Source organism: Ctenopharyngodon idella, chromosome 9 (genome assembly GCF_019924925.1).
Source record: "Ctenopharyngodon idella isolate HZGC_01 chromosome 9, HZGC01, whole genome shotgun sequence".
NCBI classification, from domain to species: domain Eukaryota; kingdom Metazoa; phylum Chordata; class Actinopteri; order Cypriniformes; family Xenocyprididae; genus Ctenopharyngodon; species Ctenopharyngodon idella.
The window spans coordinates 20,549,713-20,568,634 of record NC_067228.1 but is presented as its reverse complement, the minus strand read 5'-3'; the positions used below and the strand labels follow the sequence as shown (position 1 = coordinate 20,568,634).

The following is an 18,922-nucleotide window of genomic DNA, read 5'->3' as shown; positions in this document are numbered from 1 at the left end:
CCCCATTTTATTTATGTTGTTATGTTACATCATTGTTTCTATGCCTTGATGTTCAAGGATGTGGTATTTCTCAGGAATAAAGTGATATTTTTATTCTGAGAAGGATAAGTCTTTTATGACATATTGGGTTTTAAATTCATTCATGTTAATGTTGACTTGTGTTTTACGGTGTGTCTAAAACAGACAAAAAGATCCTATTAATTTAAATAAGCATTCATATCTCTTTATTTAATTATTTACAGCATTATTTGATTCATAGAAAAATAGTTTCATTTTCTATGTACATATTGTTCTCAGGAACGAAACATTCAACATGTATAGACGTTGCTTGGCTATTAACCTTGCGCTCTGGATTGTAAGATCCCTGAAAGTAGAGGAGCTGCTTCCAAGAACAAGCAGCTAGCAAGCGGGATCACGTGACAGCCTGTTTTTAAGGCGCTTGTCAAGTCAGAACCGTGCCTGTGGGCGGGTTCAGAAGGTGCCAGTTCCTATTGGCTTACTCCAGCACATATTCAGGCCCTAGGTCCTTTTAGCCAAGCCTTAGTTGAAACCGAATTTGAAATTAAATGGTCCAGAACCGAAAGGATTGAATCCCTGGAAGTTTTCCCAGCCACCGTGGAAGTGGTGATGGTGATGTCCCCCACCCTGCTGACTCTCTGGGTCCATGGGATCCTCGCCCTGGTCAAACTTATTCCTCATCTCTGCAGAGAAACAGAAGAACAGGACTAAATTACCACAGAACCGAGCAACAACAGGGTAAAGTTACTGGCTTAAACCACTAAAATATACCTGGGTTGGTGAGAACTTCTTTGGCTTGAGCAATGTCTATGAACTTCTTCTCTGCCTTTTTCTTTTCTTCTGCATCCTGGAAGTTGTCTGGATGCCATTGCTGCGCCAACTTTCTGTATGCTTTCAGGATCTCTTTCTTTTGGGCGGTTCTGCAACCACAGAAGTTTACTCATTTCAAAATGAGTATTAGGCCTCTGCATTGGTAACACATACTACAACACTTGCATCATCTGTTTTTCTAACCTCTTCACACCCAGGATCTTGTAGTAATCTCTCTTCTTGGACTGTTTGAGGAGCCGCTGTGCTCTCTCCAGACCCTCCTTGATCTGCCGGTCATTCTCACTCTGTTCTTTAGCACTCTCAAAGTCCTTAATGGCTGCCAAAAGAACAATTATGTCACCACACACCTGATCATTTTAAGAGCAATCTTGAGAAAACAGCATCTGTTTATTCTTTAAAACAGGAAAGTTAAAAAAAATAAAAATAAAAAAAAATGAACATACAGTGACCTTAACAATAAATGATCTTTTCAAAAGCCTTTACTGTGCCATTTTATCTCTGTCTTGGACAACATTTGAATTTTTATTGCCATATTTAAGGACTATTCTTCAGGTTTTGCTAAAATAACTACAGAAAATACTGGTAAATGCTGATAATATAGCCCAGAATGTAATTTTATTTTAATTCAATTAGATTATTTATTATTGCTAAAAAAAAATCAATTCATGAAAATGAAAAAAAAAAAAAAAGTTACGTTTATAAAAATATATATAAAAAAAAAAATTTATACAAAATACATATTTTACAAAACATGTTCGACTCTATAACTGCAAGAATATCAAAGCCAAAAATCTTAAATTTCGCTCCAAATTTTAGGTTGATATCTCAAAAAATTAGCATTCAGTAAGATTTTGTTTGGGCGCAGTAACAAACTTTTCCACTTGATGACATCCAGGCTCCATTGGTGACCACATAAGGACTCTTCCAAATATAGCTTGAGTGATCTGAACCATATATTTCCATAATTTTCATACAATTTATATTGTAGACATCCTATTCAGAAGTAGAATGTGCAGTTTGACAGTATTTGATTGAAATTCAACCTCTAACAAACACAAAAAACATGCGGAAAGAACACGGCTCGCCGAGCATCAAATGTTTTTTACTTTTAGATTTAAAACATTTTCAGACCTTTTTTCTCAAAATATAAAATAGATGTTATATTGTGAACTCTTGAAAACAAACTGAGGTTTCTACCAATATTTCATAATTTTTCATGTTCATATTTCAAAATAAAAGTCTGGTTAAGTAAAAATGTCTAGTGAATCTAGAGCTACCTTCTTCATATTGGTCATCCTGGAGAAAGGCCTCTGCTCTGTCTTTCAAAGCATTCACATTATGAGGGTCTGTGTTCAGAACTTCACTGCACATTGAGATGGCTCTATCAGTTTGTTGGTCCTGTGGAATGAGACCAATACATATTCACGTTATTCTATCAGTTACGTACAGATGCAGTGTATGCTTTAGTAGACGGCGACACCTTGTGGTCATGGAGCTCAGTCTCACCTTAGACAAACAGTGGCATATGCGCTCTTTGACATTCAGTATGAGCTGAGGAACATTTGGTTCAGTCTTCATAACAGACTCATATTTACTAACTGCATCACTGTACCTGTGGATTTAGAAAAACAACCATTTAGTTGTCAATCAGTGCATGTGCATTACCTTTCACAAATAAATTAACTTTATTCTGACCAAAGGAAAAACTTTTATTCAGCAAGAACGCATTAAATTTATCAAAACGTCATATTTAAGACTACTCCATTTCAAATAAATGCTGTATTGTAATATGCAATATCATTGATGTTACAGTTTTATAAATATTTTGGGACATACTTCTCCTGCTGGATCAGTTCTTCAGCAGCTTGTATCTGTTTGTTGAGCTTCTTAACTTGCTTGTAGTGGCTGAAGCACTGCTTATGATCCGGGTCCAGTTTCAAACACTCCCTCACTTCACTGCACACAAAAAAAATAGCCAGGATGAAAACCAGGATTTCACTCACTTTGGACATGGTGTGGCAGCTACATTATGTACATTTATCTTTACATATTGCAATTCGTTTCACATACTATTATTAAAACAATGTAGGTAGTACACTTGTACAGTGGCCCTGTCCCAAATGGCACATTTCATATGCACTCACGGACTTGTGGACTTAAAATGGCTGCCGCGTACGCGTGTCCCATTTGTCATTTTAGGTTTCAGAAGGTGCTCACAAGCGGTCGATATGTGGCCTCGATGTGCACTTTTGCCAAGCAAGCACTGAAGCGAGCTCTGCAGCGGACTTCTTCTTGACAGTCAAAGCAGCGTTACGTCACAAAATTGCGGACTCGTAGGAAGGCCGCAAGTGTTTAGGCTGCCATTTGGGACAGGGTCAGTCTAGGCTTATATTGTGCACTATAAACTCCCAGACTTAATGCAGAAATAACCACATGTTGACTTACTTGAGGGACATCTCATGGTCTCCCAGGTTGTAATAGATAGTGCTGAGCTTGTAGAAAGCCTGTGTGTTGTCACTTTTGAGTTTTGAAGCAGCCTTGAGGTCACTGATGGCTTTGCCCATTTCACCCAACTGAAAAAAACACTCGGCCCGCATCTCTCTGGAGTCCGCATCCCAAGCACACGTCTGAGAAGATGACAAGCAAATGTAATCCATTGTTTGTTTTGTATTTTAAATATGAATACTTTGCTGTTGACAATTAATATGATATTTGTTCTGTTTTCAGTTTGCATAAAGCAAACTAACATGATATTTCTGAACAAAGAGAGCTCTTATTGAGCACAAACAATCCTTTTCTGCACCAGGATGGATCACCAACAGGAACCTCTAAGGTCAATACAAACTTTTGTATTACTAAAGGGAGGGACATTATCCAGGTCACTGCTATTTTAGTATCATTGACATATTATAATGTTTGTTAATGTTTTGAATGAGATTTTGTTTATATTTTTTGCTTTCACTTTAATTTTAGTTAAAGTCTTATTAATTTTGTTGTGTGTTTTTGTCACTTTTATTAGTGTTACATACACACACACGCATACATACATACAGTATACACATTGTATGGTTTTAGTTTTAGTTACGGATAATAACTTGATCCAGGTTAACTCACATCAATAATGATGTCGAGGTGCGATGTGGCTGAGCCGTAGTCTTTGCGGTTGAAATCATTCTGTGCCTGGGCCACCAGTCTCTGAATTTCATCAGATTTCTTCAGCTGGCTCTGTGCCTCCTGCTCTTCCCTGCTGCTTGGGTTTGATTTGAGCTGGATGAAAGAAAGAAAAATGTCATCCCTAAATGAATTAACAGCTAGCAAGTATCAGAACAGCATAACAGTTCAAGTGTGCACTGTGCAGGTTAAATTAAGCCTTTGGGGTATTAGGCTGGTAATATACCCCACTGACTGACCCAACTAAGAAAACTGGAGAAGAATCAGGGCACTTCAGGGAGACTTAATTAAATGTTTCCTCATAGGTGATACAATTAATATATTAAAGGGTTAGTTCACCCAAAAATGAAAATAATGTCATTTATTACTCACCCTCATGCCGTTCCACACCCGTAAGACCTTTGTTCATCTTCGAAACGCAAATTAAGATATTTTTGTTGAAATCCGATGGCTCAGTGAGGCCTGCATAGCCAGCAATGACATTTCCTCTCTCAAGATCCATTAATGTACTAAAAACATATTTAAGTCAGTTCATGTGAGTGGTTCAATATTAATATTATAAAGCGACGAGAATATTTTTGGTGTGCAAAAAAAAAACAAAATAATGACTTATATAGTGATGGCTGATTTCAAAACACTGCTTCAGGAAGCTTCGGAGTGATATGAATCAGCGTGTCGAATCAGCGTTTCGGAGCGCCAATGTCAGGTGATTTCAGCAGTTTGGCGGTTTGACACGCGATCCGAATCATGATTCGACGCGCTGATTCATAACTCTCCAAAGCTTCCTGACGCAGTGTTTTGAAATCGGCCATCACTATATAAGTCGTTATTTAGGTTTTTTTTGGCGCACCAAAAATATTCTCGTCGCTTTATAATATTAATATTGAACCACTGTACTCACATGAACTGATTTAAATATGTTTTTAGTACATTAATGGACCATTTAGTACATCAATGGATTAATGGATTTAGTACATTAATGGAGCCATCGGATTTCAACAAAAATATCTTAATTTGCATTCAGAAGATGAACGAAGGCCTTACGGGTGTGGAGCGGCATGAGGGTGAGTAATAAATGACATTATTTTCATTTTTGGGTGAACTAACCCTTTAAGAGGAGATATAGAACGCACAGTAATTTTCTAAAGATTTTGCAAAGATGAACAAAGAATAATCACAGAACTTATGTGGCCATGCTATAGACATACACTGATCAGAAAATTTGAGGCCAAAACCAATAACCTGTATTTTAGCATTATGTTCAAACAAATACTGACCTTGTCTGCAATACTTATCTTCAAAGAGACACTTTTACCAGTTTTACAAATATTAAACCATATACTGCAGCAAAATGCACTACGCTTTTTTTTTACATTTAGGTGAAATGTCAACACCTGGCATTATTTATAAAATAGGTATGACTTCCACAATTTGCAAGAAGCTATTTTAAATATAGACTCTGAACTAAAGCACTACCCCTGATCAAGTTAAAGATGGCCGATAATGATCTGCTTGTGTCCGATTGGTGCATCTTTTATGCTAAACAAATGTCACTCACCACTTTTTTGAAATCATTTTCTGCTTCATCAAGTTTGCCGTGTTTCAGCAGTAGATTTCCTCTCTGAAGCCTAGCCTTTGGATTAAGAAGAAACACTGGTTAAATTCTGGGTAACAGGTTTTGGTAAATCATATAAAAATATTGCACATATTTTTACAGTGTGAAACGATTCTGAAAACCCACCGATGTGAAATCCGGTTTAAGCTCAATGACTTTGCTGAGGTCTGGTAGTGCAGATTTTGACTTTCCCATTGCTAGGTACACAGTTGCTCTCCTATAGTATGCCATGTAATTTTTGGAGTCACCGTCTGATAATTAAATCAAATAAATAAATAAATATATGAATGAATGAATCTAGACACACTGCTTACATCAAAGCTGCATTCAGTGAAAAACATGTAAAAAGATCCAGTACTCACCGACAGCAGCATGGAAGTGAGATAGAGCATCAGCCAGCTGTCCTGCGGCCAGAAGCTTCTTCCCCATCTCCAAATGATTCTCAACACCACCATTCTTCCCACCATTAACTCCTGCAATACATGTGAAAAGCAAATATGTTTGAAGTCTAGAATGAATCACACAGTATAACAAGGTATACATGCAATACCTGCATCATGTATTCAGTAGTAGACAGTAGAGTACACTAAAGTAGTATAGTGCACATTAGAGTAAAGTTAGTATGGCATAGTATGCCTCACATAGCATGTCCACTAAAACTGACAAGATTAGTAAACATTTTAGATACGTGCAACACTGTCTGCATTGTTGCAGTGGAACCACAGTGTTTCAGCAAGTGTTTCAGACTTTAGAGCAGTAAAACAGAAAACACAGTAAAATAAAACATACTATATTCAAAATAACACCACAATAACCATCATTAATGTTTAAAAAAAAAATGCTTGACAGGTAACTGAATCCTCAGCTGCGTTTCTGAACTAATGTGACATGTATTTTATGAGTAACGTGGACATCTAACAGCTGGGATTTTTCAGCTCTCACTTACTTTGTTTTGAGTTTATTTTTAAGAACAACAAAAAAACTTTCTCTAAACAACTGCCTTGAAGACAAACGTATAGTTTACTACAAACATGGTTAAAAACATTTCTTATAATTAACCAGCACTAGCACTGATCACTTACCTTCGTATCGAAGATCGATCAAAACTAGTAAAAAAGGAACGTAGCTTAGTAACTTGTGCGCCACTGGACTTACGGCAACCATGTTTTCTTTTTCTTTTCTCCGTCAAATCACTGATTTAACGTATAAAGTTCCTAAAGACACGCTGGACATTCGCATAGCTGTCAGGCCAGCAGACATCATGCCCACTGGTCGTGGGTCCCTCTGATTGGCTGATATTTCTCTAAACCCCGCCCATCGCGTCCTGTTCAACAGAGGCTAGCCACGGCATCATTATTTTGATTCTGTTTGCGCATGCGCGCGCGACAGTGAGTGTGCACATTGGTGGAGGGAGGAATGAAGTCGTGTGATTACAAATGTAAACTTTTTATGTAGTAGACTACTGTATTTTTGAACTGATAGAAAAGGGCATAGTTTTCTAGTGATATATCTTGATTTTAAATTAATTTCAGTTATACATATACCGTTCAACCAGTTGTACCAGTGTTTCCATGCCTGAGGACACTGTGAAAGGAATTTTACAACTCATACAGTAATCACGCTCAATTTTTGTCCTGGCAACCACAGTATAAACATGTAAACATGACATGTACAAGGTCAAGTATTATGTCTAAAAAAGAGACAATTTAAGACATTATTAAATAAATAATACAGGAACATAGGGAAAATATTATGTGGGATTTCTCTTTGTCACACAAAACATTTTAGAGAAAATCAGGAATGATTTTTTTCAAAGAGAAATCAAATTCAAAGACGGAAGCACATTATGCAATAAAGGAGACATTGGTAGAATCAATGCATAATTTATCATTGACAATGAAACATTTGCCATTAGAAATAAATGTACAGTGTTTTATCAATCTCATTATGCTTAGTAATGGAAGTGCAGTTTTCCTATCGGGACATAAACCACTTTCCCTTTTAAGTGACATGACACATACTATAAAAGGAGGATGATAACCATGAACAGCTCATAATCACATCTTGAGTTCCTAAAAGGATCCAGAGTCTAATTCCAGGTAAGATTGTCATTTTATGAAACAATGGATTATTTTTATCTAAGCATTGACTTCTTGTTTGCTACACTTTGAAGTTACTGGCTTTTTGTTTTTTAATAGAACTTATCAAAACTTGTTCAAATGTTTACCATCTGATGGAGCTTGCCAGATTTAGAGTCTTATAATTATTTAGAGTCTTATACATATATTTCATATATTTATATCATTTACACACACACACACACATAGTATTATAATATAGTATATAGTATTATGTTTGAGTAGAGAAAATAAAAATGACTTCTAAAAAAAATGACTTGTGTTTGCTAAAACTGAGTATTCACCAGATGTGGATGATTATATACTGTATAATAATAACAGTATAATTCAAGGTTTTGTCCATATGGTAAGAAAACAAAAATAAACAATGACTTTTCTCAACATATATCCAATATAAGAAGTATTTTCAACTGAACATTTAACATTTAATACTACTGTGCAGTTAACCAAAAAAAAAAAAAAAAAACCTTTATTATAGGTAGATGATATTTAAAGGGAATTTGGGGTATTACTTTCAGGTCATTTTCTGATATAACAACTCTCCAAAGTGATGTTTCACTAGTTCATTTTGACTATTAAAATATGTCAAGCATGTAAGTAGATTTACAGTCTGATTTAAGGTAAGATTATGTCCAGATCATGTGTGAATTGTCACTGGAACTGATTAGGCTTGTATTGGACACTGTCTGACACCTTCAGTCAGAAAAGAGTTTTGTGTGTGAAAACCTGTTTCTTTTCATTTTCCCATTTATTATTATTTCAGTGTTGACTGTCAAGACTTTGTGAGACCATGATTCAACACCACCGGCTCTGTGTACTTTAGATCAGAGCATGCGGAATCAGTGTTTATCTTGTATGCCTCTTTGAAATTCCAGTCATCCCTGTTTGCATTGTTTTCTCATCAAGTCTCATTGTGCTGCTTCGATTTATGTGATACATTTGATTCTTTCAGATCTGTTACAGATCATTCTTATGTTTATATCAACAGTTAATCGAAGAATGCATATAAGTATTGTTTGATTGTAGGTCTGTAGGCATGTATTGCTTTTGAAAGATACCTTTTGGTTTCTCATCCTACAGATCTCACCATTCAGTCAAATTATCCTCTTTTGTTTCTTTCATCATCTGGTTAGTGCCTCTGCTCTTTGCAGGGATAAAAATCACACTCTAAAATTTCATTTGTAGTGGCTCTGACAGACATCAGAATCCAGCACAACATGCAACCAGTACTAGCACTCATCATCATGATGTGCAGTAACTAACAGGTGTCCAAAGGGTTTTTTGATAACCTTAGGGGCCGTTTACACAACACTGTTTTCAAAACGTGGAACTTGCGTTTTGGCTGTTCATTTACACTATAACGGTCTTTTGGGGCATGAAAATGCAAACTTTTGAAAAATGGTTTCAAAGTGCAAGTTCATTCAGTCTAAAGGCGCATAGTGTTTCTTTACAAAGTGACCTCGCCAACTACTGGCTTGGTATGCGTAATACAGTGTTTTTAGTCGTTTCCATAAATCCGTGTGAATGGGGATCGTTCTAAAAACATTTTCATCTGAACGCAAAAACGCAAAGGAAAAGTGTTTAGTACATTGTCATCTTGTAAATGTACCCTAAACGCATCAAAATGTTTCCTTTAAGATCTTTCTGAAAATTACTTGAAAATGTGGAAAGGAAGCAGATAAGCAAGTTTTCAGGAGTAGAATGTTCTGTATAATTAAAGAGCAATTTTAAGTTCCAAATTGTAACTGGTTTCCTACCAATCATGTTTTTTTTTTTTCTTCTTTTTTTAGTTTAACAGAACATGTAGATGTGACCAGCTCTGTTCAGTTAAGGATACTTCTCTCCTCTTCTCCACTTACGTAAGTAACAGAGATATTGAATTTATAATTTATATTGTTAGATTTTTTTTAATTATTACTTAGGTTTATACAGAAACATACCCAGTAACAAAAAAACAAACAAACAAGTATTAAAGCTATTATATCACTTTTCCTTTTCTACATTGTAAAGGGCTTACATGCTGTCAATTTTTGCTACTTTTGGCCTTCATAAACATACATTATTTTTACATAAACAAATGGAAGAGACAGACTGTGTATTTCAAATGCTGTCACATCTCACAACCTCATCAGAGAGAAAACGCCCCTCAATTACACCAAAATGATGGACTTAAAGATGGACTTATTTTCTGTTTCTAATATTTGTTTTACTTCCTTATGTATTTATACAGGTTCGATGTCAATTGTCATTTATTAATGTATTCAGCTAATAACTTGTTAGAGCACTGTCCGTCACACATTTTTGCTACAATTTCACGTCAATAAAAAATAAAATTGACACAACATGCTGTTTTTTATGTATCCCCTATTAGAGGCTACAAGACCAGGCCGATAACAAAATATTAATAATAAATAATAATATATAAAAAAATAATATTAATGATAAAGATAATAATATACTAATATTAATGAAAATAAACTATTATTAAAGAGGTTATTTATGTAAGCAATAAGGTACGAGAGGCTACAATATATAATACAAATATTAAAGCCAGAAATATGTATCAATGCAATTTTCATGAAGTAAACTTTTTCTAAAAGCCTACCTTCCGCCGGAAAAAATAGTCCCTGACCGTGAACAGCAACAGAAGTTACATTATTACGCCATTAGATGGCGGCAAATACTGTCTTTATGAGTGTGTCAGTCAGTAGCAAAGACATTTATACTGAAAAGACTGAATTGTAGTGAACAAGACGCAACTGACAAATGCTTTGACTAGTGCTGTCAGTCACGGGAAAACCCCCTAACTGTTAAAAAGGACAAGATGATACATCGGACAAATTTAACATATTTTTTTATTATGAACATAGGACTGACCTGAAGGAAAATGCTAAATCTGAATGCAGGTAATAAACTCGCTCACTCGATCTCTTTCTCACAAAACTCTTCTACATAATACAGTAAGCTTCACTGAACAATATCAATTGAGAACATACAGTTTACGTTGCTAAGAGTGTTGTGTAGTGTTACACAGAACCGATGGGTGAAGCGGTCATAGCCGTGTTTTATCGTAAATAAAACCAAAGACTATAGAATAACGTGTCACTCGTATTGTTCTGAATGGGAGAATGTGCAACGCGCAATATGGCGGAATAAGTCCCGCCTCCTAAATAAGAGCCAATCGCTGATTGGTAAAGTCATCGTGTCACTGCTTGATCTAGCCTGAAAAAATGCCTTTTTTTGTCATGATTCCAGCGTTCAGAAACAAAATTTATGAGACAGTTGTTGTCAGATTTCATTGGTGATTTCAAATATTAAATTTAATCGAAAGCTTGGCAAACAGCTTTAGAGAATTTGATGTTTCCCCATTCAAAGAGATAAGAGCTACACTTGCATGCCCGAGAGGCGTTTCAAAGATGGCCGCCGAGTGAAATGACTTGTCTTAAAGGGACTTTGATAAAACACAGCTATTGACCAATCAGAATCAAGGACAGGAACCAACCGTTTTATAAAGCACTGTTCTTTATGGAACCTTATAAAAAGGGTTCTGCTATTGTTACAAGCTGAAGAACCCTATTTGGTACTTGAACCATATTTCATCAGAGTGTAGGAAAAATACTTTCTGACTAAATGCTGTTGATGGTCCACACATGTTGACATTGCTAATTTTGTACTATTGTATGTGAACTGAACTGACCTGGACGATGACACCACTGTTTTCTCTAGAGCTGCTGTATAGATTAATTAACTAAATTAATAACTAATGATTTTTACAACAGAACTGAATTTACACTGAACATACTTAAGCTGGACAATGACACTATTTTCTTCTAGAGCTGCTGTACAACCAAAACAAACTTTACTGCATAAATTTCCTGTTATCACTGTAAAGCTGCTCTGAGATCACTTTCCCCACATTAGTCACCACCCCTCTGTGTCCTTTCACAGTTTCTCCCATCTAAAACCTCTCCTCCCAATAACCACATGCAGGTGAAAGTGCCCAATCACAGCCAATTACAAATTCACCACTTTACTCAGGAAGGATGTTTCCGTACCCCAGAGTACTTTATTTGCTGTGGTTGTGAAATTGTTGCATCCATTTTTTCTTAATACTGATATATTAATTATCTCTCTGAATAAATAATTTGTGGAGTATCTGAAATCCACTCATATAAACACATGCCTCAGCTGTTTGCATATTCTCTTCATTAATTAATCAATGTCTGGTAAAAACAAATTCCCAGTTTTATTTGTCCATTTTGGTTGCATATTCTATGTACATATTATATAGTATATGTAATATATTTATATCTTGATCATCTTGATGTTAATTTAAAATCAGTTCATTCACCAACAGCTTACACCTAAGGAGGCCACAAGATGATTTCCAATTATGATTTTGGTCTTCTGAAGTCATACAATAGCTTTATATGAAGCTATGGACTATATGCACGGAGCGTTCTTTAGAACTTCCGCATTAATATAAGCCAGCTCGAAAACTTCCGGTGAGATGTAATTTGCTTGTGTGTTGAGCATCAGTAGTGTAATACTTAGTTTATAATCAGAATATAGTCACTTAAATAGTCAGGCATAGCATTAATTTAGTTATTCAAACGTAAGACGGCATAAAAAAATAAATAAATAAAGACGTAGCCTACCTCATTGTTCCTCCTCGGCTAAATTCAATTTGACCATCAGTTTTCACACTTTTATGTGGAAAAAAAAGCTTCAAAAATTATTTATTGTGCACTTTAGTTAGATTAATTTAATAAAATGTGTGTTTTTATAAATGTGCTGAAATCATTGATCTTGCGCTGCACTGACTGGCAGCTGCTGTAATTACAAAGGGAAAGCGCGGTGCTCGCTTTCTGTCATGATGAATCACAAGAAAAGTTATTGTTTTTCAATATATTTTATAAAAATATTTTTTGATTATTTCATACTTCACATTGACAAAATGTATTTTTAAACTTAGTTATTTTATAATGTTTAATATTTAGTCAAAAACGAAGTGAAAAACGATTAGAGGAAATGGCTGATATGCGCAAATAAATGCTACTTTGCCGCCACCTGCTGGTTAAAGTGGTAATTATTGTCTTTTTTTATTTTTAAAGTGTTTTCTATCAAATGTTGAATTTCTTTTGAAACGTTCGGTTTTACGATGGGGACAATCTCAGAAGGATGAACAAATAATGTTTGTGGTCATCACATTAAAAATAACATTTGAAGTGCTGGGGGAAAAAATGCGTGCGTGTCTAATTACAGACACTGCGTTTTTAACGGTCCCAATAGCTTCGTCTTTATTGCAATCAGTAAAACTGGTTTATTGGAAAATTAGGTAAATGTGATAAGTGCATTAAAATATGAATACATCATTAAAAAGTCAACCATTGATGGTTTTGTGTCGATGTGCAGCGACTACAGAATGAACAGCTAACAGTTCACCGGAAATGGTGGCTTAACGACAACCAGGAACATTATTCAGTGAAAATGTTCCTTTCCACTGTAAATTAACAATAAAAAAAAAATTACAAATATGATGTATTTATTGATAACGTATCTAAGGAACGTGGACTGAGGAGATCTGAAATGTGCAACCAGTGTAATCAACTGATTACATGCTTTTAAAAATTTTAAACAGGCTTTTAGGCTGTTAATGGGGAAATGGGTTCTAATTGCAGAGACCAAAGCAGTTTGCTAGAGAAAGTGTAATTATACTTGAGGGATGTTGAGCAAAAACACTCTGTGGTTTAGAATGGAGGAAAACAGAGCTTAAACTTACTGCATTTTAAACCTCTCAGACATGAGCAACATTTTCAGTGCTGTGTGGATTTACAGTCTGATTCTGGGTAAGATAAAGTCGTTTAATGTTTGAAATTGTCCAGTCTATATTGATGTGCTGTAGGAATTAAAGTTATTACACATTCCACTTAATTTTTGTGAACTATTTATTCTTATTTGATATTAGAGATGTTATGGATAAAAATATTTATTTTGTATTTTTGAAACGGATTTTAAAAATTGAGATTTACCTTCTTAACCCTGTTTGCTATGTTTTCTCATTAAGTCTCATCATTATGCTTTAGTTTATAATACATTTGATTCTTTCTGTTATAGAGACTTATTAATTAAACAAGCCAAAGGGAAGAAATTGCATTTGTTAGAGCATATCAATACTGTTTGCACAAGGGTATTTCATGACATGCATTGCTTTTGAAAGATACATTGGTAACACTTTACAATAAGGTTTAATTTGTTAACATTAGTTAACTATTGTTAATTAGTACTAATGAATCAATGTTTTTGAATGAATCGATTCTGTTAAATGAATGATTCAATGACTCATTCTTAAACAGAATGAATCAGTTTCAGTCAGAAATGAATGTTTGTGTTTCTGTTTCAGACATTTTAAACATTAAAACTAATCTCAGGTTTGTTGTTATTTCAGTGCTGACTGCCGAGACTTTGTGTGACCATGACACAATTCAACATCACCGTCTTCGATGAATTAAACAAGTCACATATAGTGATCAGTCCTGAGAAAGTACAGCATGCAGAAGCAGTGTTTATCTGGATTGTATGCCTCTTTGAGATTCCAGTCGTCCTCTTAACCCTGTTTGCATTGTGTTTTCTCATCAAGTCTCATTGTGCATCTTCGGTTTATGTGATACATTTGATTCTTTCAGATCTGTTACAGATTTGTTTTATATTGGTATTAACAACCGAGTTAGCGAATGCCACATTATGGAGTGCATATAAGTATTGTTTGATTGTAGGCTTGTTTTTCATGGCATGTATTGCTGTTGAAAGATACATTTTAGTTTCTCATCCTCACTGGTACAGATCATACCATTCAGTAAAAATGTCCTGTTCTATTTCTTTCATCATCTGGTTAGTGCCTTTGACCTTTACAAACATAGAACAGCATGAAATTTTTACCATGTTTTCCCAATGTCTAGCATGTTTTATCCCTTATTCAGTAATCCTCTTATGTTTTGTTGGTACTTGGAGGGGTCTTTCTCATGCAATATCACTTACTTCTCATAAGCAGAAATTAATTTTGGGTAGTCTGTCTCTTGTGCTGTTGAACTACACATTTATTATCCTCCCCCTCTCAATTACAAGTTTATGTTTGATGGTTTTGGAGCATATTCCTCCTTCCGCTATTAAAGTTTATTTATTTTGTCACTGTCTTTTGTATCTCAACCCTCTTGCTGACTGTTTATTGTACTTGTTCATAAGGAGTGATGTTGACAACATAATGAAGTCTCTTTACTACTGTTGCAGCTCACCAGAATCCTCCACAGCCACTACCAACACTCATATGATAGCAGCATCATATTCAGTACACTAACAAGTGTCTTCATATTTTTCTAGTAGCCTATGGTTTAAAGTGGTTGTGAAATCCTTGTTTGCATTTTTCTGTTTTGATATTTCACAAAAGAAATGTAGACTTTTTGTCCTTTCTGTCTTTTCATTTTCATGTGTATTTGCATACTTATATCTATTGTAAGAAAATTATAGCCTGGCCCGACCCAGCTTCCACTCCAAGATATGTATTATTATGAGAATGAGAATGAGCTTTATTGCCTGGTGTGTTTACACATACTAGAAATGTGTTGTAGTGACAGCAGCCTCACAGTGCAACAGATTGACAGTGACAAGACAAGACACAGATAATAAAAAGAACAATATACAAATATACAGACAATGTGCAAAATAGCAAAGACACAATATACAAATTAAAATAAATTAAAATAGGCAATTTACTGTGTACAGATGTGTTAGGTGTAAATTAGAGTGTAAATAAGTATGTGTGTTAAATAAATGAATGTATAATAGTGTGTGTGTTGCTCCTTCCCTAAAAAGAGCTTTATTATCATGGAGACAATCCTCCCAAACTCAATAATATGTAAATAGTACCATCGGAGTGATATTATTTCACGTAGAGCTTGGGAGCGACAATGGGCCATCAAGAACCATCCCGTGTTCAGAAGGATACATGAATGTGATTACCAGGCTTTTCAGTCAATCTCATCACCTTAACATTAGAGTGTTCCTATCTGAAAGAATATCAAAGATGTGGGAACGGAAGGCTATCGCTTTCATTGTTATGCTAAATTTACATTTAAGAGAAATCTTCATTTACATGTCTAGCGGGAAGACGAATGTAATAACCTAGTAAAATGTTCGAGCAGAGATGATTCGGGATTCGACTCCGTTGAACCCAAAGTGCTACATGTATTTTATCACTGCTATGCTGCAATAAATTTCATCAATGAATCTTCAGTAACCTCGTCATTTTTTTCTTACAATATTGAACATATATGAAGAGTTTGGTTCCAAAACGCGACAACCGCATTTTTAAATTAAGTTTAAGTTTCCGCCAAAATCAGTATTGTATCTGGTCGGTATTGAAAAGTCATTTATTAATTTTGCGCAAAATGCGATATCCGTCGTGTTATTCTGTCATGTTTTCTCCCTTTCTTTCCAAACCATGGAGAAGCGACAAACGCCAGTCTCCTTTCTCTGCAGAATGCGATATATCCGCTCAACCAATCACAGCGCACCATTCCACGCACTGTAAACAGTAATGGCGGCGCTCTGAATACATCCGGCATCCTAGTTTTCCTTTATCTGCTTTGTACTTTGTGATCAACAAAAACTTTTTGACGGCATTGATGAACTTGTGGTGGTTTCTGCGGTAGGGAAGCAACGTAAGTCATCGAAATGTAATCATTTACGTGAGGAGATTAAGAAGATGAGGCACTCGGTCAAGCTGTTGCTTGTTCCACGACAGCATCAAACTTCTGTCACGGTCCCCAAAACTGAATCATGAACAGTTTTTAAAAGCCGTTTTTAATACCAATGTACTCGGCAAATGTGTTTATTTTAACCGTGCGGTGGCGCCAGATACTCTTTAATCGGTAATGACAAGCGGAGTCATAATTAATTTATAACATTAACAAGGTGACTCGTTGAATTCAGTTTGGGAGCGACGACTGAATTTATTTTTAGTCAAATGACTGTATATAAGATTAGTATTGACAAAGTTTAGAGGCTGTCATATATGTGAATCAACCTACTTTATTGTGTATTTTCAATATGAAAAACAACTTTTATATTGATGGATTAATTGCAATTTGAAAAAAAAAAAAAACGTGTCATGAATTTATTGCATTTTGGGGAAAAAATAATCCGTTTTTATAATAAACCTTTTAAAATCAAAATGTAGATTTGAATTTTTAATGTTTTTATAACCAAAAGATGCTATGTGAAAGTTTGAAACAAAAAATGGTGGTTTTCATCTTGCTGCTTTCTTGGTAAAGAAAACACCTTTTTACTCAAATTAACTTCTCAGGCATGAATGTTAAAGTCCATTTACAAGTGAATTCTTAGTTTTCTCACAAAATGTAAGGAATAAAGTATATCAATCAAATAATGTAAATGCAACCCCACAGCTTCTCAGGTAGGCTATCCTCTTCCCTGTACCCATTTACTTGCAGGGAATAATCTGAGATGAAAGCTTGGAAAGAAACAAGGTGAATCTCTTTCCCTTCACTCCATGAAGACTGTAGAAATGTTTATGAACTATAAATGTTTAGGAAGTATGGTTTTGCACTGGTCCCTTGCTCAATAAATCAATTTTTAACTTGATTCTGTAACGGTTATGTCATTTTGTTTCACCTTGTTTTTCTGTTTCCTTTGTTCCCCATGTTCCAGCTCATCACTTGTTTCCATAGCAACCCATTGTGTTCACCTGTGTCTTGTTTAGCTCCATCCATGGTCTGTGTATTTAAACCCTTTGTTCAGTTCAGTTCTTTGTCTGGTGTCCTCAGTGTTAAAGGTTGGTTTACAGTATGTTACTTCTGCAATGTACTTCTGTTTTGTTTATTTAGATTAAAGCTGCAGTCCATAAGTTTTGCCTCTTTATTGCCATCTCTGTTTGAAACCTGCAATTGCAGTTATTTGCAGAATTATCATCTTTACATGGGTTGTGCTTTGGCACGGCTCCTCAGCGCGGATGAATCTAATGTTTGCTGTCAGTCACCACATCGGTGATACTGTACTTCGGAATCACAGATTCTACTTCTTGGAAGTATGACCAAAATAAGAATTCTCTTTAATGTTAACAATATCAGCATTGCGTGACTATGTGTTTTTAGTGTGTATCAGCGTTACCTGTAGATTTCTGTGGCCACTCCGCAGTCCAAAGTCTTTTGCTTTTGACGCAGAAACCCGCGGAAACCCACCAGTACCGCTCTTATTAGAAAACATTATTACAAGCTTACCATTGTGACTCTGGCTATGGTAGGGAGATAGTTTTGAACACTGGCTGGTTATGTACTTGCTCAAAAATTGATTTTGGATATTTTTAACCAAAAAAAGTTACGGACTGCAGCTTTAATGAAGTAAGACTGCTGCAAATAGATCTCTGTGTGGAAACAACCTGTGACAGATTCCAACTTATTTATTTATTTATGGAAAACAAGTTGTGCATGAGCAGATGTGGTATTTGTGTACAAAACAGTCATATTCTCTGTAATTTGTGACCATAATGTCCCCTCATGTGAGTGAAATGAGTGCACGCATTGCTTATTGCTAGACGTCTGATATGAAATCTGAGTGGGATGCACTGGGCATCTTCAGTCTCAAGTGAAAATGAAAATGCATTCAGAATGCAGAATACACATTCAACATGCAATTTTAGTAGAAACAAATATCTTGCTTTCTGATTTAATAGCTTTAATTGTTGTAAAACATTCAAAACAAACTGCTTTTGAGAATTAATTTTACTTTAGAGAATACAATAAAAAATTATATATATATTTATCTCAGTGGTGTGTGGTGGTGTTTTAAAATGAGGAGGCAAAGTCCTAATTTATGTCCCTGTTACACAATTTTAAGTTAACATTATATAAAAAGAGAGACCAAATACAATTCTATTTTGTTATTTTTACACTATGTAGTGTTATGTTTATTAAAACCAAGTATAAATTTCATGTGTTTTTACACATTTTTACATTTATTCCAAAATAATAACTAAAGGCAGTAACAATTTAAACAATATATATTATTTTTATACTAATATTCAGTTTTTAATAGTCCATTTATTTTCAGCAGTCAAGCTTGTACACACTGGTCACTC

At 35.1% G+C, this 18,922-nt stretch overlaps 1 protein-coding gene and 1 long non-coding RNA gene across 2 annotated transcripts; one reads left to right on the top strand and one right to left on the bottom strand.

Annotated features, from left to right (window-relative positions):
• Positions 1 to 197: 197 nt before the first annotated feature.
• On the bottom strand, positions 198 to 6,923 carry dnajc3a (DnaJ (Hsp40) homolog, subfamily C, member 3a). The gene is made up of 12 exons (XM_051905660.1): positions 6,718 to 6,923; positions 5,998 to 6,108; positions 5,762 to 5,886; positions 5,579 to 5,653; positions 3,964 to 4,116; positions 3,295 to 3,476; positions 2,686 to 2,805; positions 2,356 to 2,461; positions 2,127 to 2,247; positions 1,033 to 1,165; positions 790 to 938; positions 198 to 701 (listed from the first exon to the last, which is right to left on the bottom strand). The coding sequence occupies exons 1-12, from the start codon at positions 6,797 to 6,799 to the stop codon at positions 541 to 543; spliced, it is 1,518 nt and encodes a 505-aa protein (XP_051761620.1). The 5' UTR covers positions 6,800 to 6,923; the 3' UTR covers positions 198 to 540.
• A 129-nt stretch (positions 6,924 to 7,052) lies between these two features.
• LOC127518676 (uncharacterized) lies at positions 7,053 to 14,878 on the top strand. Its single transcript, XR_007931609.1, has 3 exons — positions 7,053 to 7,734; positions 9,564 to 9,632; positions 14,222 to 14,878. It is a non-coding gene; the product is annotated as an uncharacterized LOC127518676 (long non-coding RNA).
• The last annotated feature ends 4,044 nt before the right edge of the window (positions 14,879 to 18,922 follow it).

Coding starts and splice junctions, on each gene's coding strand:
- dnajc3a (XM_051905660.1), bottom strand. CDS start 6,799: ATGGTTGCCGTAAGTCCAGTGGCGCACAAGTTACTAAGCTACGTTCCT. Junction 4,117..5,578: donor AAAATGATTTCAAAAAAGTG/GTGAGTGACATT, acceptor TCTTTCATCCAG/CTCAAATCAAACCCAAGCAG. Junction 1,166..2,126: donor GGATGACCAATATGAAGAAG/GTAGCTCTAGAT, acceptor TTCTTTTGGCAG/CCATTAAGGACTTTGAGAGT.